The sequence below is a fragment of the Hyla sarda genome, chromosome 9 (genome assembly GCF_029499605.1).
Source record: "Hyla sarda isolate aHylSar1 chromosome 9, aHylSar1.hap1, whole genome shotgun sequence".
Classification (NCBI taxonomy): domain Eukaryota; kingdom Metazoa; phylum Chordata; class Amphibia; order Anura; family Hylidae; genus Hyla; species Hyla sarda.
The window spans coordinates 8,901,670-8,924,413 of NC_079197.1; the positions used below are offsets into that span (position 1 = coordinate 8,901,670).

A 22,744-nucleotide genomic window follows, 5' to 3' on the forward strand; every position below is an offset into this window, starting at 1 on the left:
CTCCACTCTTGGTGGTTACAGCGGGGCACGGCTATCCTACTGACAACCGAGCTGCCTTGTTATAGCCCCGCAGTGAAAACATGGTGGGCTAGAAAAAACTCCCTTAATGACGTCAATAAAAAGACTGTGCTACGGGGACTGTAAATTAGTGTTGTTCATAATATAGTGTCTGTATCTGTGTTTGATGGTGGTCTAACAATTCTTATGTGATCTTTGCCCCAGATGTAGATTTTTTGTAACAAACAAAATGAGTGTTGTTTCGGGCCTTTCCAGGTTGCAGTGTTGTCCCAAGACATTACATCACTAGTCAGGGTTAAAAGAAAGCCTGTCTGTGCTCCAATGGGTGGAGCGACCGCTGGGTGGGAGATAGATCATTCTCCACAGGGCTGCAGGGATTTGTAGTTTTAAGCACAGCATGGAAGGGAGCCTACTGGGCTGCAATGGGTGGGGTGACTTATGTGTGGGAGGGAGATAAGTCACCTCCTACCTAGAAACAAGGGATCCTGGGGATGGTAGTTGAAGGAGTTCTAAACAAAAATAGTCCCAGTAGATCTTGGGATAAATCACTATTTATCTCCAATCCCTTTTTGGAAGGGGAAACCCCCTCCAGGGAATAATGCCCTCAACTGGAGACCCACCTAAAATTTTACTTTTATTATACTTATTAAAACTGACAATACAACACAATATGTGGGTTAAAATTATCAGGTAGAGCAGTGAGGCGAATTTAGACAATGCTCACTAATTCATTATTATCACTGTTAATGAGTTATCCTAAATAAGGATTTAAACTGTCTATATTGAGACCACATCTCTTGCTGCACACCTGTTTAAAACCAGCTAACACCTGCCCTAACATTTCGCTAGAAAACTAGCTTTCTTAAAAGGACATCAGGTACTGTAGTGTTGACGGTCTTTTATAACCTCATATGACTGCAGTACTTCCGATGCACTGTCTGCACTAGCTAGTCTAATGAGCGCCTCCAAATCATTGGTTGGCATTCCTCAGTCGCATCTATTATCCCGTTCTTCCGGCCGCCAAGTAGCGCATGCTCCGCACTGGGTTCCTGGATCTCCTGTTTTTGCGCATGCTCATTTGGGACTAGTGCTCCGATCTCTCTCATCCCACTGCGCCTGTAAAATCAACTAGTGCACAAAGTTAAACAGATTTGTAAATTACTTCTATATAAAAATCTTAATTCTTCCAGTACTTATCATCTGCTGAATGCTACATAGGAAGTTGTGTAGTTCTTTCCAGTCTGACCACATTGCTCTCTGCTGACACCTCTGTCCCTGTCAGGAACTGTCCAGAGTAGGAGCAAATCCCCACAGCAAACCTCTCCTGCTCTGGGCAGTTCCTGATATGGTAGGAGGTGTCAGCAGAGAGCCCTGTGGTCAGACTGGAAAGAACTACACAACTTCCTGTGAAGCTTACAGAAGCTGATAAGCACTGGAAGGATTCAAATTTTTACATATATAGAAGTAATTGGCACCAGTGGATTAAAAAGAAATTATTTTCTACCGGAGTACCCCTTTAATAAATTTCTGTTGCTTGTCATCCATACCGCGGTATCAGACCATGGAGGGTCCCCAGGACTCATTACGTGGACCCGCCCTGGCTCTTTGCTTCCTACTGTGTGACATACTGTATATCTCCTTTATATACAACAAAATAGACCAGTATATGGAGGGTGTAACCCAATTCAATTCCTATAGCCTCCAATTAGGGAATCCAAAAATACCCGTATTTTACCTTACACACTTATTTAAAAATCTTCCCATAAGCTTTATTTTTGTACAAAAAATTGCACACATTTAATATTCAGAGCATCAGCCGTTTGTATTTGAGTTGATCCTGTGGCTCTTGCTGATTGTATTGTTCTTTTTGCTATATAGAGTGTGTCTGCAGTATACTCAGTATTGGTGGCGGTGCTCTATGGGTTAAAATATCCCTACTCTGCCCCTCTGCCCCCCTCGACATGTTTCGGACATATCTCCTTTAAGCTATTGCACGTTCCTTCTCCTCTCGTGTTATATGGTACAAGGAAATGCAGCACCCGGGGGAGCCCCTGGCAGACAAGGTCTGTGGCATGAAGCAGGGGTATATTTGTATTGGCGCGTGTCTGGAGGCAACGGGTCCTAATCCTCTAAAATATATGAACAAATCTTTGTGACGGAGCCAGAAGGGAAGAAGGAAGAAAATCCCCGCTACACTTCACTGGGATGGCAACAAGTGCCTTACATAAGTATTCACCCCCTGTACTGTGAAACCCCTAACATAGATCTGGTTGGTGGACTTTTTATTCCTAATTTTATTTAATAACATAATAAATATTATCAGGAGGACCTTCATATTGATATGCCCTTGCAGACCTGACATGCCCGTTATTCCCAGGTCACCTAAGGGAGCTGGCAGGTATCACTGGTAGAAACAGCTATTAAAGGGGTACTCCCGTGGAAAACTTTTTTCTTTAAAGGGGTATTCCAGGAAAAAACTTTTTTTTATATACATCAACTGGCTCCAGAAAGTTAAACAGATTTGTAAATTTCTTCAATAAAAAAAATCTTCATCCTTTCAGTACTTATGAGCTTCTGAAGTTAAGGTTGTTCTTTTCTGTCTAAGTAATCTCTGATGACACGTGTCTCGGGAAACGCACAGTTTAGAAGAGGTTTGCTATGGGGATTTGCTTCTAAACTGGGCTTTTCCCAAGACACGTGTCATCAGAGAGCACTTAGACAGAAAAGAACAACCTTAACTTCAGAAGCTCATAAGTACTGAAAGGATTAAGATTTTTTAATAGCAGTAATTTACAAATCTGTTTAACTTTCTAGAGCCAGTTGATATATATAAAAAAGTTTTTCCTGGATAACCCCTTTAAATCAACTGGTGCCAAAAAGTTAAACAGATTTGTAAATCACTTCTATTAAAAAATCTTAATCCTTCCAGTACTTTTTAGGGGCTGTATACTAAAGAGAAATCCAAAAAAGAAATGCATTTCCTCTGATGTCATGACCACAGTGCTCTCTGCTGACCTCTGCTGTCCATTTTAGGAACTGTCCAGAGCAGGAGAAAATCACCATAGCAAACATATGCTTCTCTGGACAGTTCCTAAAATGGACAGCAGAGGTCAGCAGAGAGCACTGTGGTCATGACATCAGAGGAAATGCATTTCTTTTTTTTTTATTTCTCTTTAGTATACAGCCCCTAAAAAGTACTGGAAGGATTAAGATTTTTTTAATAGAAGTGATTTACAAATCTGTTTAACTTTCTGGCACCAGTTGATTTAAAAAAAAAAGTTTTCCACAGGAGTACCCCTTTAAGATTCTCTATAGTATGTACTTTTGTGAGATTATACTCAATTTTTCTTACTGTTTCCCCACTGTTTTCGAGGATGTCCAGTACACCCTGGGTCATATATGGTGGACTTGTCCACAGGTGACCCCCTTTTGGTGCAAGATCGCTTCCTTAAAGGGGTACTCCGCCCCTAGACATCTTATCCCCTATCCAAAGGATAGGGGATCAGATGTCTGATCGCGGGAGTCCCGCCACTGGGTACCCCCGTGATCTCCCTGCTGCACCCGGCGTTCATATAGAGCGTTGGATGCAGCGCCGGAGGATCGTGACATCACGCCCACGCCCCCTCAATGCAAGTCTATGGCAGGGGGCGTGACGTCCGTCACGCCCCCTCCCATAGACTTGCATTGAGGGTGTGTGGCTGTGATGTCACGAGCGGGGTGTGACCATGACATCACGAGCCTCTGCCCCGCATCACCAGTCATCCGCCATGTGCACCGGACGCCTGGGGTGCCACAGCCGAGATCACCTTTGGATAGGAGATAAGAGGTCTATGGGCGGAATACCCCTTTAATTTCCGACAGGCGTTCGTTGCCCTTTGCGCCCTGAGATATGTCTTCTGGGTAATAAACCGTCTAGTCCGCATTTTGCTCCATTTGGACTGGCCCGGTTTACATTACAGGTAGAGATGAGCGAACTTACAGTAAATTCGATTCGTCACAAACTTCTCGGCTCGGCAGTTGATGACTTATCCTGCGTAAATTAGTTCAGCCTTCAGGTGCTCCGGTGGGCTGGAAAAGATGGATACAGTCCTAGGAAAGAGTCTCCTAGGACTGTATCCACCTTTTCCAGCCCACGGGAGCACCTGAAAGCTGAACTAATTTATGCAGGAAAAGTCATCAACTGCCGAGCCGAGAAGTTTGTGACGAATCGAATTTACTGTAAGTTCGCTCATCTCTAATTACAGGCAGCTCGCACTCTTATTGCTTCCATGTGTTGATCACCCATTCTCTCATTGGTTGTTGACTGGATCAACAAGATCATGGTCACGGAAATTCAAATTATTTTATTTTTGGGCCACACTGTTGTACTGCAATGGCTTTTCTTGTGTTTTAATAACGTTTTTCTGTTTGACACCAAGAAATCTTAGTAATTTTATGACAAAATCTAATCCAGGTAACATACAGTCAAGAACTATTTACATTAAAGGGGTACTCCGCCCCTAGACATCTTATCCCCTATCCAAAGGATAGGGGATAAGATGTCTGATTGCGGGGGTCCCACTGCTGGTGCCCCCACGATCTCCCTGCTGCACCCGGTGTTTGTTTAGAACGTTGCGTGCAGCCCAGGAGGCTCGTGACGCCATGACCACGTCCCCTTGTGATGTCACAGCCATGCCCCCTCAATGCAAGTCTATGGGAGGGGGCGTCACTCCCCCTCCCATAGACTTGCATTGAGGGGGCGTGGCTATGATGTCACGAGCCTCCGGAGCTGCATCGTCAATCATCCGGCACGGAGTGGAGTTCGCTCTGTGCACTGGATGACTGGAGTGCCGCAGGGGTCCCCAGCAGCGGGACCACCACAATCCTTTGGATAGGGGATAAGATGTCTAGGGGTGAAGTACCCCTTTGAAGTGGAAAAGAAGACGCATGGAGGGATGAGGATTAGCAGGGGGCTCTACGTCTCGGTGACTGATATGTCAGAAATTGTAATTGTTCCTCTTCCCGCAAGATCTTCACCCTTCCCCCATTTTGCCTTCGTGGCAGTTCAGGCTCAGGTCTGAGAGGTTGATCAGAGTACAAGGGGTTTCCTGGGATGTGGCAGGGCCGGCACTCTGTTCTCTGCTCGCCACCATAGCGTGTCGGATGCAGCTGACCCACTGCTGTTTGTTAAAGGAGTCATTGGCTTGTAAGGTGTGAGCCTGTCCCCTGGAGCGATCACGGAAACTCACGCGGAAAAAGTTTTTGGCTGTTAAAAGAAACAAAGAATAAAAATAATAATAAGGCTGGGTTCACGTTACGTTTTGGCCATACTGTGTTCAATCAGTTTTTTAAACTCAAACCGTATGCCTCAAAAACGGACAAAACCGTACAAAACCTGTGCCTAAAAAATCAACCGTATGCCTCAAAAACGGACAAAACCGTACGAAACCTGTGCCTAATAAAATCAACCGTATGCCTCAAAAACGGACAAAACCGTACGAAACCTGTGCCTAAAAAAAAATAACCGTATGCCTCAAAAACAGACAAAACTGTACGAAACCGTGTGCCTAAAAAAATCAACCGTATGCCTCAAAAACGGACAAAACCGTACGAAACCTGTGCCTAAAAAATCAACCGTATGCCTCAAAAACGGACAAAACTGTACGAAACCGTGTGCCTTAAAAAAATCAACCGTATGCCTCAAAACGGACAAAACTGTACGAAACCGTGTGCCTTAAAAAAATCAACCGTATGCCTCAAAAACGGACAAAACTGTACGAAACCTGTGCCTAAAAAAGTCAACCGTATGCCTCAAAAACGGACAAAACCGTACGAAACCTGTGCCTAAAAAAACCCAACCGTATGCCTCAAAAACGGACAAAACTGTACGAAACCGTGTGCCTTAAAAAAATCAACCGTATGCCTCAAAAACGGACAAAACCGTACGAAACCTGTGCCTAAAAAAGTCAACCGTATGCCTCAAAAACGGACAAAACCGTACGAAACCTGTGCCTAAAAACAATCAACCGTATGCCTCAAAAACGGACAAAACCGTACGAAACCTGTGCCTAAAAAAATCAACCGTATGCCTCAAAACGGACAAAACTGTACGAAACCTGTGCCTAAAAACAATCAACCGTATGCCTCAAAAACGGACAAAACTGTACGAAACCGTGTGCCTAAAAAAATCAACCGTATGCGGTTTTTAACCGTATACTGTTTGAAAATGTGTCCGGTTGCATACGTTTAAAAAAATAAATAAAATCCAATCCGTTTTTAAGGTGGGTGGGACTTTAGGATCCCAATGCGCATGTGCAAAAAAAAAAAAAACGTATACTGTTAACTGGATTGACCCATAGACAACTACGGTTCTCATTGACTTTCAAGTTTTTAAAAAACGTATGCGGCTACAATACAGTTTTTAACCCGGACTCAAAACCGTGGTAAACCACAGTATTGAGTACGGGGAAAAACCATATTGGAAGCAAATCAGACGCAACCGGATGCATCATACGGTTTTCAATGATTTGTCTATGGATATGGTTTACGATACGGTTGCATGCGGTTTCAACAATGAAACCGTATACGGGAACCATAGGGGAAAATGTGATGTGAACCCAGCCTAACAAAGAATTAGACCATATAGTTAAAGGGGTACTCCAGTGGAAAACGTTTTATTTATTTAGTTTTTTATCAACTGGTGCCAGAAAGTTAAACAGATTTGTAAATTACTTCTATAAAAAAAAATCTTAAAGGAGTAGTCCAGTGGTGATTCAGTGGTGAGCAACTTATCCCCTATCCTAAGGATAGGGGATAAGTTGCAGATCGCGGGGGTCCGACCCCTGGGGCCCCCCGCGATCTCCTGTACGGAGCCCCGACAGCCCGCTGGAAGGGGGCGTGTCGACCTCCGCACGAGCCGGCGGCCGACACGCCCCCTCAATACAACTCTATGGCAGAGCCGAAGCGCTGCCTTCGGCAATCTCCGGCTCTGCCATAGAGATGTATTGAGGGGGCGTGTCGGCCGCCGCCTCGTGCGGGGGTCGACACCCGCTATCTCGGCGGAGAGCCGGGGCCCCGTACAGAGAGATCGCAGGGGGCCCCAGCGGTCGGACCCCCGCGATCTCAAACTTATCCCCTATCCTTAGGATAGGGGATAAGTTTTTCATCACTGGACTACCCCTTTAATCCTTCCAGTACTTATTAGCGGCTGTATACTACAGAGGAAATTCTTTTCTTTTTGAATTTCTGTCTGTCCACAGTGCTCTCTGCTGACACCAATGTCCATGTCAGGAACTGTCCAGAGGAGGAGAAAATCCCCATAGAAAATATGCAGTATGCTGCTCTGGACACTTCCTAAAATGGACAGAGGTGCCAGCAGAGAGCACTGTGGACAGACAGAAAAGAAATCCAAAAAGAAAAGAATTTCCTCTGTAGTATACAGCAGCTGATAAGTACTGGAAGGATTAAGATTTTTTTTTTAATAGAAGTAATTTACAAATCTGTTTAACTTTTTGGCACCAGTTGATAAAAAAAAAATGTTTTCCACCGGAGTACCCCTTTAATAGCTTATTCCCTGATATCCACAGTTCTGTTTTGCAGCCATTGGCCGATTCATGTGTCATGGACCTGAAGAATCCCTTAGAGAAGCAGCTTCTTCTCATGGATTTACCTCGTTCATTGGCCGCAGTGAACGCCCCTCGTATGGAGCCTCCCACCCGCACTTCGCCATCCGGGAGATCTTCTAGGACGAGTTCGGGCAGCGGGATGGGCTGGCGGTACACTTGGAACTGTGGCTGATCATTGTGCGTCACAAGGCGCGTGAGGACCAGGATGGTCTCAAATAAGAAGACATGGAGCCTCTAGAGGGTAGAAATGAAGACATGGAATCCGTAAGTAAGTGTGCCCTGAAGAAATTCCCTAAACCGGAACTATATCACCGTGCCCAATGTTTACTCCAGTTATATACAGTATATACAGTGGTCCCTCAAGATACACTATTAATTGGTTCCGGGACGACTATTGTATGTTTAAACCATTGTATGTTGAGACCAGAACTCTATGGAAACAACCTGGTAATAGGTTCTGAAGCCACCAAAATGTCATCCAAAAATAGGAAAAAGTGAGAATTAAAGAAAAATAAGTAGATAACTAATACAGATAAAGCAAATCCTTACATATAAAAGTAAGAAAGATCTGCTGGGAGCTGTAATCACTGTCTATGTCAGTGTTTACCATGCAGGGAGACTCCAGCTGTTGCACAACTACAACTCCCAGCATGCCCGGACAGCCAAAGGCTGTCCAGGCATGCTGAGAGTTGTAGTTTTGCAACAGCTGGGTGCACCCTGCTTGGGAAACACAGGTTTATGTAGAGGACAGGAGCTTCTTCAGGGTCCCGAACAGTACACGCAGTGTCCTAAAAAAGTAACATGGAGTCGCCCTCACCTGGTGTCCAAAGGAGCAGCTAACCCTGGCACAGGTAAAGAGTACAGAACATGTAATACCTCCCTGTACTGTAGGGGGCGCTACCAGACACCAGTCACTGCATACACTTCAGTAATACAGGTAAAGAGTACAGAACATGTAATACCTTCCTGTACTGTAGGGGGCACTACCAGACACCAGTCAGTGCATACGCTTCAGTAATACAGGTAAAAAGTACAGAACATGTAATACCTACCTGTACTGTAGGGGGCGCTACCAGACTTCAGTCATTACATACACTTCAGTAATACAGGTAAAGAGTACAGAACATGTAATACCTCCCTGTACTGTAGGGGGCACTACCAGACACCAGTCAGTGCATGCACTTCAGTAATACAGGTAAAGAGTACAGAACATGTAATACCTCCCTGTACTGTAGGGGGCGCTACCAGACATCAGTCAGTGCATGTACTTCAGTAATACAGGTAAAGAGTACAGAACTTGTAATACCTCCCTGTACTGTAGGGGGCGCTACCAGACACCAGTCAGTGCATACGCTTCAGTAATACAGGTAAAGAGTACAGAACATGTAATACCTCCCTGTACTGTAGGGGGCGCTACCAGACACCAGTCAGTGCATACACTTCACTAATACAGGTAAAGAGTACAGAACATGTAATACCTCCCTGTACTGTAGGGGGCGCTACCAGACACCAGTCACTGCATGCACTTCAGTAATACAGGTAAAGAGTACAGAACATGTAATACCTCCCTGTACTGTAGGGGGTGTTACCAGACTTCAATCAGTGCATACACTTCAGTAATACAGGTGTTTTACCAGTGAATGCCCACTCTGATTGGTCGGTTCTTCTAACCATTGACAGGTTTTGCAGATCTGGACTGTCCGTACATTGTATGTTGTGTCTGGTTTATAGTTTCAATGTCCAGAAAAGACCATTGTATGATGAAACTATTGTATGTTGAGGCCATTGTAAGTTGAGGGATCACTGTATAAACTCAGGTCTCAATGTTCTTCCTTCTAAGTCATCTTGGTCAAGAGTTTTCTCGTGAACCTTCCCAACTACATGTTGGTTCTAACAGGTCGTTGTTGGGTCACTCACTTGGCCTTTGTTGTTCTTCAGTTCCCCATGACACAGCAGGAGCCGGGAGAGGGAGACGTCTTCTTCACCCTGGTTTTCATACAGATAACACAGTCTCTTCCTGTAATATTCACACTCTGCCTCCCCGGCTTTGCGGTTTATCATACTGATAATGGCCTGGATGACGGACACCTAGACAAAGAGTAGACACCTGAGTGACAATGATCATCACCTGAGGCTCCATATAAGAAATACCCAAGATCCCACTCACAGCCTGGCTCAGGGCGGCGTGGTCGGGGTGCTCCGGCACCGTGTGTTTCAGCAGTTCTTTCAGCAGTAGCGGATATTTCACCAGTCGGCTCCGGGGTAAGTCCAGGAAGCTCCACACATCTAGTTTACGACTAAAAGCAGATTCTTGGCATAGCTGAAGGAAATTGTGCACGGCTGGGTTACGTCTCTTATGGTCCAGCAAAGCTTTGGCAGCTACTTGGTTACAGCAATATGTCTTGTAGGCGTGAAGACAAGGAAACTGTAGATCATAAATATATATATGTATATTACTATATGGTGTTTATAAAACATAGGCAAAAATATAAATGGTGTAAGATAAACTCACCCAATCCAACATGGTGGGCCCCATCTGGTCTACTGTACCATCTTCATGTCGTAACTTTTCCAGTCGATCAAGGAGGTCTATAGTGATTGTACAATAACTAGTCAGTGACAATAGTGGGTGAGGGTCAGAACCTGCTGAAGTCTGGGTCAGAGGCCCATCTACCCATCATCACTACAGAATAGATTTGGTCAATATGATCTCCAGGGTTCAAGTAAGAATCTCACAGAACCTATCGCAGACGGGCCGAAGACTAACCTTGGTGTAATGGGGGAAGAGTGTCCAGGATGCCGAAGATCTGATTTAGTTCCTCCTGAGTCATGATGGCCAGCTTCAACATGGGCTCATAGTAATTCTGAAAACACAAGAGAGGGAAGTCACATGGCCATGAAAGAGAGAGGAGACAAGAAGCAACACAAGAGGCCTCCATGTGATCAGCGTCCATACTGGTCACTACACCAGAGCCATAGAGGACATTGCTAAAGGAGAAGTCTAAGGGTACGTTCACATGAGCGGATTCCCAACACGTATTACAATGCAGATCCACCGCTCAAGGATCACTGTATGCGCACACTGAAGCGATGTGCAAGTCACTGCGCATGCGCGGTGTACTCGCACACATCGCGGCCGCTCCCCCTGCTCTATGAGCTAGGCTGAGAGCTGCCGCTATGTGCGAATATACTGCGCATGCGCGAGGCAAATCGCACATCGCAGTGTGTCTGCTTGTAGCGGCGTATTGCCGCTCAGAGTAGGCACCTGTAAAGGCAGCATACAGCTGTCCTTCAGCGGCAGATCCTCAGCCTAAAACGCGCTGGAATCCACTCGTGTGAACTAAGGGATAAGTTTTAGATCGTGGGGGGTCTGACTGCTGGGACCCCCTGCGATCTCCTGTACAGGGCCCTGACTCTCCCTGCGAAGTGTCAAAGTGGCGGCCAACACGCCCCACCATATATCTCTATGGGAGAGCCAAACAGCTCTCCCATAGAGATATATGGAGGGGACGTGTTGGTCGTTTTTTTGGGCCGTTTGGGGTTTATGAAGTTTAATAAGTTAATCTTGGGCTGAGAGATCTGTAGATCCAGAGGTTTAGACTGGGCTCTGCTACATCTACAGATCTATTCATGGATGACTTGTTATGAATTCCACTTACGTTACCTTCTTTACCAATTGCAGGTCTTCAACAAGCATGCGCTCCCCCTGCATCAACTCGAAGATCACCTGCAGAAGACAATGTATGAGACAGACGTGTGATATATACAAAGTGCGAGATACTATAGGTTAGTGCACACTGCAGCGCTCCGCACCTCCTGCCTCTTGATCTCCCGAGCGGACAGCTCCTCCCCCGCGCTGTCAAACGTCTCGCTCCACAGTTTGCTGCTTCTCTTCTTCGCAGAGCCGCCGTCTCGGTTTCGCGTCCGCGGGGAGAAGCTGAACAGGCGGTTTTCATTTCGAGAACCTATGGAGCGCTATACATGGAAGAGGTTAGCTATAGGGTGAATGCGGATCCAGAACATCATATAAGTAAATGCCCCTCCCTGAAGGAAGCTGAATTATGACCTGATACAACCTGGACACTAGGGGGCGTAGCATTGGGGATCCTGTGCCTGAAGAGAGAAGAGGCGCTCCCACCAGAAAAAGGTGAGAAATTATTCTCTGTTTGGACACAGGGGGCATTATTACTATATGGAGCCACAGAGGGGCATTATTACTATATGGAGCCACAGAGGGGCACTATTACTATAAGGAGCCACAGAGGGGCATTATTACTATATGGAGCCACAGAGGGGCACTATTACTATAAGGAGCCACAGAGGGGCACTATTACTATAAGGAGCCACAGAGGGGCACTATTACTATAAGGAGCCACAGAGGGGCACTATTACTATATGGAGCCACAGAGGGGCACTATTACTATATGGAGCCACAGAAGGGCACTATTACTATATGGAGCCACAGAGGGGCATTATTACTATATGGAGCCACAGCTGGGCACTATGGGGGAGATTTATCAAAACCTGTCCAGAGGAAAAGTTGCTGATTTTTGAAAAATTGAAAGACCCGATCTGATTGGTTGCTATGGGCAACTCAGCAACTTTTCCTCTGGACAGGTTTTGATAAATCTCCCCCTATTACTATATGGAGCAACAGCTGGGCACCATTACTATATGGAGCCACAGAGGGGCACTATTACTATATGGAGCCACAGGTGGACACTATTATTATATGAAGGCACAGGAGGGCACTATTACTATATGAGGCACAGGAGGGCACTATTACTATATGAGGCACAGGAGGGCTCTATTACTATATGGAGGCACAGGGGGCACTATTACTATATGGAGGCACAGGAGGGCTCTATTACTATATGAAGGCACAGGAGGGCACTATTACTATATGGAGGCACAGGAGGGCACTATTACTATATGGAGGCACAGGAGGGCACTATTACTATATGGAGGCACAGGAGGGCACTATTACTATATGGAGGCACAGGAGGGCTCTATTACTATATGGAGGCACAGGAGGGCACTATTACTATATGGAGGCACAGGAGGGCACTATTACTATATGGAGGCACAGGAGGGCACTATTACTATATGAGGCACAGGAGGGCTCTATTACTATATGGAGGCACAAAAGGGTACTATTACTATATGGAGACACTTTTAGTATATGGAGGCATTTTTACTATATGGAGACAAAGGAGGGCACTTTTACTATATAAAGGCACAGGGAGGTGCTATTACTATATGGGGAAAAGGACCATTTAATGAGGACGCAAGGGATATCGTACTAGTAATGAGTGGGAGTACCATTGGTCCTTTATTTGTTAATGGGATCACAGTTGGGAAAATTATTAGTGAGTGGGGGACATAGTTGGGACATTTGTAGTAAAAGGGGACACAGTTAAAGCATTTTAGTGAGTGGGGCATGGGTTGAACATTTTTAGTGATAGGGAGGCACAGTTGGGACATTTTTAGTAAGTGGCAGACATAGTTGTGATATTCTTAGTTAGTAGGGGCACAGTTGGGACATTATAGTACATGGGGCACAGATGGGACATTATTAGTACATGGGGGGCACAGTTGGGGCATTATTAGTACATGGGAGGCACAGTTGGGACATTATTAGTACATGGGGGGGCACAGTTGGGGCATTATTAGTACATGGGAGGCACAGTTGGGACATTATTAGTACATGGGGGGCACAGTTGGGACATTATTAGTACATGGGGGCACAGTTGGGACATTATTAGTACATGGGGGGCACAGTTGGGGCATTATTAGTACATGGGAGGCACAGTTGGGACATTATTAGTACATGGGGGGCACAGTTGGGACATTATTAGTACATGGGGGGCACAGTTGTGCCTATGATTAATGAGAATGTTATTACTGTATTGTTCACTAATGTGGACACCACATTCTGCAGAGTCGTAGTTGGGAGAAGTCATAGAAGACGTCACCTGTGAGTCACTGCGTGTAACTGTAATCACTTATACGACCCCAGTGATTACTCAGCAGGGGGCGCCAGTGAACACAAGAGGAAGCTCCTCCCAGGAAAAGGAAACATTTACTCCCATCATGCCTCAGAAAGGAAAGAAAAATATTAAGTAGAATCACTGAATACCTGGATAGACAGGCTGAGCTTCTTCAGGGGGGTGACCTTCGCCTGTTGGGGGGTGCAGGATGCAGACAAGGACTTGGTGACAGGTTTAACCCTTTTGTTGCTCGGCTCCTGCAGGGATCATAATGTGCAATGTTTATTAGGAGAAGATTTATCAAAACCTGTGCAGAGGAAAAGGGACCAGTTGCCCATAGCAACCAATCAGATCGCTTCTTTCATTTCTCAGAGGCTTTTTAAAAAATGAAAGCAGTGATCTGATTGGTTACTATGGGCAACTGGTCAACATTTCCTCTGGACAGGTTTTGATGAATCTCCCCCCATTGTTTCCCATAAATGGCGTAACAGGCCCCCAACCCAAAATCATCAGTCATTTATGCAATCAGGCCCCCAATGTGCCCTCTGTAAGGGCCCATTCACACTACAGAATTCCGCCAAAGCAATGAACATGTTCAATCTTTCAGCAGAGTGGGGAATCCAGAATTCCAGTGACGGAACGTTCACTGCGGCAATTCTGCAGAGTGAACACCGAAGCAAAATCCAACTGAAAACAATAGGAGGAAAATACGTAGTGTGAATAGGCCTTAAAGGGGTATTGTGGTCAAAAAAATTTTTTTCATATCAACTGGCTACAGAAAGTTAACCAGATTTGTAAATTACTTCTATTAAAAAATCTTAATCCTACTAGTACTTATAGCTGTTCTTTTCTGTCTGACCACACTGACCACTCTGCTGACACCTTTGTCTGTCTCAGGAACTGTCCAGAGCAAGATGGGTTTGCTATGGGGATTTGCTCCTACTCTGGACAGTTCCTGAGACAGACAGAGGTGTCAGCAGAGAGCACTGTGCTGAGACAGAAAAGAACAACTCAACTTCAGCAGCTGATAAGTACTGGATGGATTAGTTTTTTTTTTAATAGAAGTAATTTGCAAATCTGAAATAACAAATATAAAGAGATTGAGTGGCTACACACTAAAATGGATAACATTAGTGTCTGTACCAAGATACTGAGTTACACTATACCCAATAGTGCCATAGACATGTGATGTCAAAAAATAGCTGAAATTCAAATCTCAAGGTACAGACATAATTAAGAAATTAAAACTATAACAGAATAGAAATTAGCTGTTTTCTCTATAATCACATGTTTTTATTAATGATAATAATCATATAAAAAGCATATATCAAAAGCCAGAATCAGAGCAGGGCCCTTGCTACAGATTTAAATTATATATATAATGATAAAATTGGTCACAACATATAAGGTAATGGGAATAATTGAACAGTGTGAAATGCCACCTTGCTGGACTAAGAGTCAGTTACCGGTGTCCGTAACTTGGCGTTGGAGTCATTATTGCCCCCGTGCCTAGCCCAGGATCCAGCGGTATACCTTCGGGTGGTATTGAGGGTAAACCACGCCCTGGCGTCACGAATACAAGGGGTGAATGCCATCTGCATCTAGGGTAATTCCATCTGCCCTCATCACACCCTTTACCCGAAATTGATGTTTTTTTCCTTAAATAAATAGTTTTTTTAATATTTTAAGATACTGGTATTATTCGGTATATGCACATTTCTGGAACGTTTTAGGCTCCTATACTCTTCCCTTTATATGCCATCTCTTCTTTCCTTCTCCTATCATTTCATTCACACCATTTCTATTACCCTTTCTCATTCACTCCTCGATCACACAGACACATACACATCAGTTCCTTGAGAGTAGAGATGAGCGAACTTACAGTAAATTCGATTCGTCACGAACTTCTCAGCTCGGCAGTTGATGACTTATCCTGCATAAATTAGTTCAGCCTTCAGGTGCTCCGTGGGCTGGAAAAGGTGGATACAGTCCTAGGAAAGAGTCTCCTAGGACTGTATCCACCTTTTCCAGCCCAAGGGAGCACCAGAAAGCTGAACTAATTTATGCAGGAAAAGTCATCAACTGCCGAGCCGAGAAGTTCGTGACGAATTGAATTTACTGTAAATTCGCTCATCTCTACTTGAGAGCATAGTCCACCTTCAGTTATTCATTTTGTCTGCTTTTGTAAACCCTTGGTGTCAGAAGTTGGGGTCTACACCGAACTATAGCTCTCGGACACACAAATACAGATTCAGCACACCTAACATTTTTTCTTTCATTTACAAATCTATTTAAAGGGGTACTCCCGTGGAAAACTTTTTTTTTTTTTTAAATCAGCTGGTGCCAGAAAGTTAAACAGATTTGTAAATCATGTCTATTAAAAAATCTTAATCCTTCCAGTACTTTTTAGGGGCTGTATACTACAGAGGAAATTATTTTCTTTTTGGAACACAGTGCTCTCTGCTGACATCTCTGTCCATTTTAGGAACTGTCCAGAGCAGGAGAAAATCCCCATAGCAAACATATGCTGCTCCGGACAGTTCCTAAAATAGACAGCAGAGGTCAGCAGAGAGCACTGTGATCGTGACATAATAGAAATGTAAAAAGAAAAGTATTTCCTCTGTAGTATAGAGCCCCTAAAAAGTACTGGAAGGATTAAGATTTTTTAATAGAAGTAATTTACAAATCTGTTTAACTTTCTGCCACCAGTTGATTTAAAAAAAAAAAAAAAAAAAAATTATAATAATAGTTTTCCACAGGAGTACCCCTTTAACTTTCTGGATGATATGAAAAATATATTTTTTTTCACTGGAATACCCCTTTAAGATTACACAACTCCAGGATCGCTGTCAGCTGAAAACCTATTTGGCCAACATCTAACCCTCCTCGCCCAGCATACACATGCATGCTCACTTCCACCGAGCATGCATGTGTTCTGAATGGTGACGGCTTATCTCCCCAAGGACAAAAGGATCAGCCAATCTTCTATACAGCAGTGATCACCAAAGTATAGAACTCCAGATGTTGCAAAACTACAACTCCCAGCATGCCCGGACAGCCGTTGGCTGTCCGGGCATGCTGGGAGTTGTAGTTTTGAAAATATCTGGTGGTCCCCAATTTGGAGACCACTGGTAAAAAGCAAAGATCTCCAACCTTTGTATCTCATTCTGTGGCAAAACTACAACTCCCAGCATGCCCCGAGGTCTTCAAAGGAATTATAGCTGAAGACGTAACAGGCAATGTAGAAATCTGAAGACGTAACAGACAATGTAGAAATCTGAATCTCTCCCAAGAACAAAAAGATTAGCCAATCTTCGATAAGGCGGTGGTCTCCAAAGTGTGGGCCTCCAGATGTTGCAAAACTACAACTGTTGTACAGAGGTTGTAGTTTTGCAATATCTGGAGGTCCTCACTTTGGAGACCACTGGGAAAAAAAGCAAAGATCTCCAACCTTTGTCTCTGGTTCTGTTTCGAAACTACAACTCCCAGCATGCCCTGAGGTCTGCAAAGGAATTATAGCTGAAGACGTAACAGAAGTCGCATGCAGAGCTGAGGCTGTCGGTTCTGTGTATCAGCTATAATGTGGAGCCATAATACACAGTCACTGGCTTCTGGTAACGCTAAGAAGGAGGATGTGGTTTTTGGGTGTCCTACATTTGCCGAAAGTCATCATTGTACAGGAAGTCCCTGGGCTACATGAGAAACTCATTCTACAGTTCATCGGAATCTTTCTTCACCGATATTCAATATACAGAATCTCATGTACACGTTATATTAGACCAATCCGGACAGATTACACCTTCAGGCAACTTTTACCTATTGGTTTGTCCCTATACTTGCAATCTACAGCAAATACAACAAAGATTCCTTTGTAAACATGGCCGATCATGTAATTTCTATGGAGGATAAGGGGCTGCCAGACACCACTAGTGCCGCTTATCTCAATAGAAACAATGGAGAAGACAGGTGATTGATGACAGATCACTGTACCAATGGGTGCAATATACATCATCGTACGCCAGTGATCAGCAACCTGTGACTCTCTACAACTACAACTCCCATCATGGCTTCCACAGTCAGGGCTGTCAGAGCGACAGGTTACAATGTAGTTTTAGGGTCTTAATATGGGGGGACTCCGGCTCCGTGCACTCACCTTCTCCTCTGTTACCTGTGCCGGGGCTCGCTCACCTTGGTTCCTTCTTTTCAGCTAAAACAGAAAAACAGAGATTGGATGATGGGGTCTTTAGTATCACACATATCGGGCTTAGATACACAACAACTTGGCAGATAGAATCACACTGGACACGTTCCACATAGGAAACACTCGGATGCACAAGCAAGGCAGACAGTATCACACACTAGGCTTAGATATACAAGCTCAGCAGACAGGATCACACTAGGCTTAGATATACAAGCTCAGCAGACAGGATCACACTAGGCTTAGATACACAAGCTCAGCAGACAGTATCACACTAGGCTTAGATATACAAGCTCAGCAGACAGGATCACACTAGGCTTAGATACACAAGCTCAGCAGACAGTATCACACATTAGGCTTAGATACACAAGCTCAGCAGACAGTATCACACATTAGGCTTAGATACACAAGCTCAGCAGACAATATCACACATTAGGCTTAGATACACAAGCTCAGCAGACAGGATCACACACTAGTCTTAGATACACAAGCTCAGCAGACAGTATCACACACTAGGCTTAGATACACAAGTTCATCAGACAGGATCACACACTAGGCTTAGATACACAAGCTCAGCAGACAGGACCACACACTAGGCTTAGATACATAAGTTCCGCAGACAGTATCACACACTAAGCTTAGATATACAAGCTCAGCAGACAGAATCACACACTAGTCTTAGATACGCAAGCTCAGCAGACAATATCACACACTAGACTTAGATACACAAGTTTATCAGACAGGATCACACACTAGGCTTAGATACACAAGTTCATCAGACAGGATCACACACTAGGCTTAGATACACAAGCTCAGCAGACAGTATCACACACTAGGCTTAGGTACACAAGCTCAGCAGACTGTATACCATACTAGGCTTAGATATACAAGCTTAGCAGGCAGTATCACACAATAGGCTTAGATACACAAGCTCAGCAGACAGTCTCACATACTAGGCTTAGATATACAAGCTCAGCAGACAGGATCACATACTAGGCTTAGATACATAAGTTCAGCAGACAGTATCACACACTAGGCTTAGATATACAAGCTCAGCAGGCAGTATCACACACTAGGCTTAGATACACAAGTTCAGCAGACAGTATCACCCACTAGGCTTAGATACAGAAGCTCAGCAGACAGGATCACACACTAGGCTTAGATACACAAGCTCAGCAGACAGTATCACACACTAGGCTTAGATATACAAGTTCATCAGACAGGATCACACGCTAGGCTTAGATACACAAGCTCAGCAGACAGTATCACACACTAGGCTTAGAGATACAAGCTAGGCAGTAACACACACTAGGCTTAGATACACAAGCTCAGCAGACTGTATACCATACTAGGCTTAGATATACAAGCTTAGCAGGCAGTATCACACAATAGGCTTAGATACACAAGCTCAGCAGACAGTATCACATACTAGGCTTAGATATACAAGCTCAGCAGACAGTATCACACTAGGCTTAGATACACAAGTTCAGCAGACAGTATCACACACTAGGCTTAGATATACAAGCTCAGCAGACAGTATCACACACTAGGCTTAGATACATAGGTTCAGCAGACAGTATCACACAATATTCTTAGCTACAATACTATAGACTAGTAATAATGGTGACTCTGCTCACCCCTGAGCCCTCGGATAAGGAGCCGGTGGTGAAGGATCGCTCTCGCTGCACAGGAGCCCTGGAAGAGGAAGTCACATTTTACTGAGAAATCCAACGCTGCGTTACAACAAAAGAGTCCCGAAACCTGCGCCGAGACATTATACGAGACACCAAATAACCCTACCAGGTGTCCCACTCATCCGCACCCTCAGTGTTCCCATCCATGGTCATTGCATTGGGTCCCATCAAGGATGGTGGATGTGGCCGGTTGTCATGGTAATTTGTCCGTCCGCTGCCTCCTGTAGATCACCCCCAGTGATTCTGAAGGAACTTTAGCGACATTTCCGTCTGTGACCACATCTTCCTGTCACAGGTAGCTGTCAGTGCCGTGTGCACGAAGCATCACTTCCCGTCCTGTCACCCTGGGGCGTGTGTGGGGGGGGGGGGGGGGGGGGGGTCAGGCACTTCCTGACCCAATATAACATTACATCACCTCCAGTAAGGCCGGGTTCACACCACATTTCTGCAATACAGTTTCCCGTATCAGGTTTTTGGATGAAACACAGATTCCTCAAAACCTGACTAAACTGTATCAAAACGTGTGTACAAATTATAACCCGTATACCGTTTGAAAAATGATGTCCGGTTGCATCTGTTTTTTAAGAAAAAAAAAACGTATACAGGTGTCCCTCAACATACGATGGTAATCCGTTCCAAATGGACCATCGTTTGTTGAAACCATCGTATGTTGAGGGATCCGTGCAATGTAAAGTATAGAAAGTTGTACTCACCTGTCCCCGCCGCTCTGGACCTGTCACCGCTGCCCTGGTCCATCGCTGTCGCCGCGTCCCCGTGGTGACCCCAACGCTCCGGAACGTCTCTGCTGCCCGGGTACGTCGCTCTCACGGTGGCATCATCACGTCACTACGCACGCCGCTCCTATTGGATGACGGGACGGCGTGCGCAGCGACGCGATGACGACGATGGAGAGCGCCGACGATGCAGGGGATCCCGAAGAGGACGCGCCGGAGCCCCGAGGACAGGTAAGTCACCGGACCACACGGGGCACCGTAAACGGCTATCCGGCGGCAGCTGTAGCAGTCTGCGCTGCCGGATAGCCGTTTATGCGATGGCCCCGACATACAAAAGCATCGTATGTTGATGCTGCCTTCACCATGCGATGGCCTCAGAGAGTGATCATATGCTGAAATTATCGTATGTCGGGGCCATCGTAGGTCGGGGGGTCACTGTACTGTTTTAACTTTTCACTCCATTATGAATAAAGTTTCACTTGTTTGATTAAAATTCCAAGAAAAAAAACTGTGCAAAGTCAAAAACCGTATGGAGAAAACCGTATGGAACCGTACGCACGTACGGTTCCTATTGACTCCCATGTTAAAAAAAAAAAAACGGATACAGTTTCCATACCGTTTTTCACCCGGACCAAAAATTGTGGTAGGCTGCAGTTTTGGGTAAGGGAAAAAAACTGACAAAACCGTACAGGATGCAAAACGGACACAACTGATGCATCTTTTGCTATTCGGTTTTCAATGGAGAGTCAATACATACGGTTTTCAATACGGTTCCGTACAGTTTTCAAATTGAAAACGTACAAGGGAACTGTATTGCAAAAACGTGGTGTGAACCCAACCTAACATTACATCACCTCCAGTAACTATGATGTCACCGCTCGCCTGCTGGACACTTATGTTCTCTTGTCTTCAAGAACGTCCCCACCACCGTGTGACTGGCTGAAGGTGGAAGGAATTATATGCGTTTTTCTATATTTTGTTGTAAAATTATAGTCGGATAATTTTTTTTTTGTCAATGGGCAAACGTACAGAATCAGCAGGGGGATCAAATACTTTTTTCCTTCACTGTATATACATTAATACTGAGCGTAACGTTGTCTCAGCACACAACCATAGGGTCATTCAGAATTCATTCCGTCTATTATATATAATCTACCGCTCTCTGTTATCAGCCATCAGGCAGAGAGGGCTGACTGTAGTGGTCTTCTAATGGATGACAGAAAGGAAGTGAATAATAAGCTCCACCCCCTCCAATCACCACATCATGTGACATATCTCCAGTGGTGAGAAATTGACATCCATAGGTGACCCAACAGCAGTGATGTTATAATGCTGTTGGGTAACTGTGTCGAAAACATCATACATATGCATGCTTACCTCAACCGAGCATGCATGTGTTCTGAATGGTGACTGCTTATCTCCCCAAAGACAAAGGATCGGCCAATCTTCTATACAGCAGTGGTATCCAAAGTGTGGACCTGCAGATGTTGCAAAACTACAACTCCCAGTATGCCCGGACAGCCGTTGGCTGTCCGGGCATGCTGGGAGTTGTAGTTTTGCAACATCTGGAGGTCCCCAATTTGGAGACCACTGGTGAAAAGCAAAGATCTCCAACCTTTGTATCTCATTCTGTGGCAAAACTACAACTCCCAGCATGCCCCGAGGTCTGCAAAGGAATTATAGCTGAAGACGTAACAGGCAGTGTAGAAATCTGAAGACGTAACAGGGCTATTGGTTGGCGTCTGTGTTGGGGGGATCATTTGGTGATTTCTCCTATAACTAGGACTGACCTATAAGTCCTGGTTACAGGGGGGATCTGTGTGCTCCCATACCCCAAGCTCCTGCAGTTATAAATGGTAATCCTGTTATTGCTGGGCGAGAAAGCATCATGGCCCCTTCCTGATCTGTAGATCGAGTGGTTGCTGAGTGCTGGGTATTTTTCAAACTTCCACAGACCGCTAAACCAAAATGAACATATTCCTGGGACACTGTATTTGGTTCTGTGCTTAAAAGGGGTACTCCATTGCTAGACATCTTATTCCCTATCCAAAGGATAGGGGATGAGGTGTCTGATCACGGGGGTCCTGCTGCTGGACTCCCGCAATTTCCCGCAGCACCCGGCATTCTAAACAAACGCTGGGTTCTTGCAGCAGTGGTCATGAGGACACGGACACGCCCCCTTGTCACGTCACGTTACTCCATGTCTATGGGAGGGGGCATGTCGATTGACACGCCCCCTCCCATATACATGAATGGAGGGGGCGTGGCCCTAATGGCACAAGGGGGTGTGGCCGCAACAGCACGATCACAGCCTCCGGCTCCCAGTGTTCCCAATGTTCAGGATGCTGGAGCACCGGAGTACCCCTTTAAAGTGGACCTGTCAGCAGGAAAACACATGGGTGTAAATAAGCCTCTGGCTAGACAGGGCTTCTCATCAGGATTCCTGACATTGTGTTATCTCTATAGTCCTTTCCAGCACATTTTTGTTATTATGCAAATAAGTCTC

General features: G+C 45.1%; 1 protein-coding gene across 1 annotated transcript; it reads right to left on the minus strand.

The window, feature by feature from the left end:
* Positions 1–4,271: 4,271 nt before the first annotated feature.
* Positions 4,272–19,827, minus strand: LOC130290627 (rho guanine nucleotide exchange factor 3-like). The gene is made up of 12 exons (XM_056538505.1): positions 19,611–19,827; positions 19,448–19,505; positions 17,766–17,819; positions 13,762–13,869; positions 11,436–11,597; positions 11,287–11,349; positions 10,390–10,486; positions 10,135–10,211; positions 9,790–10,047; positions 9,540–9,710; positions 7,667–7,856; positions 4,272–5,263 (listed from the first exon to the last, which is right to left on the minus strand). The coding sequence occupies exons 1-12, from the start codon at positions 19,670–19,672 to the stop codon at positions 5,031–5,033; spliced, it is 1,533 nt and encodes a 510-aa protein (XP_056394480.1). The 5' UTR covers positions 19,673–19,827; the 3' UTR covers positions 4,272–5,030.
* Positions 19,828–22,744: the final 2,917 nt, after the last annotated feature.

Coding starts and splice junctions, on each gene's coding strand:
- LOC130290627 (XM_056538505.1), bottom strand. CDS start 19,672: ATGGGACCCAATGCAATGACCATGGATGGGAACACTGAGGGTGCGGAT. Junction 7,857..9,539: donor TGAAGAACAACAAAGGCCAA/GTGAGTGACCCA, acceptor TCTACCCTCTAG/AGGCTCCATGTCTTCTTATT. Junction 5,264..7,666: donor CACTGCGGCCAATGAACGAG/GTAAATCCATGA, acceptor TTCTTTTAACAG/CCAAAAACTTTTTCCGCGTG.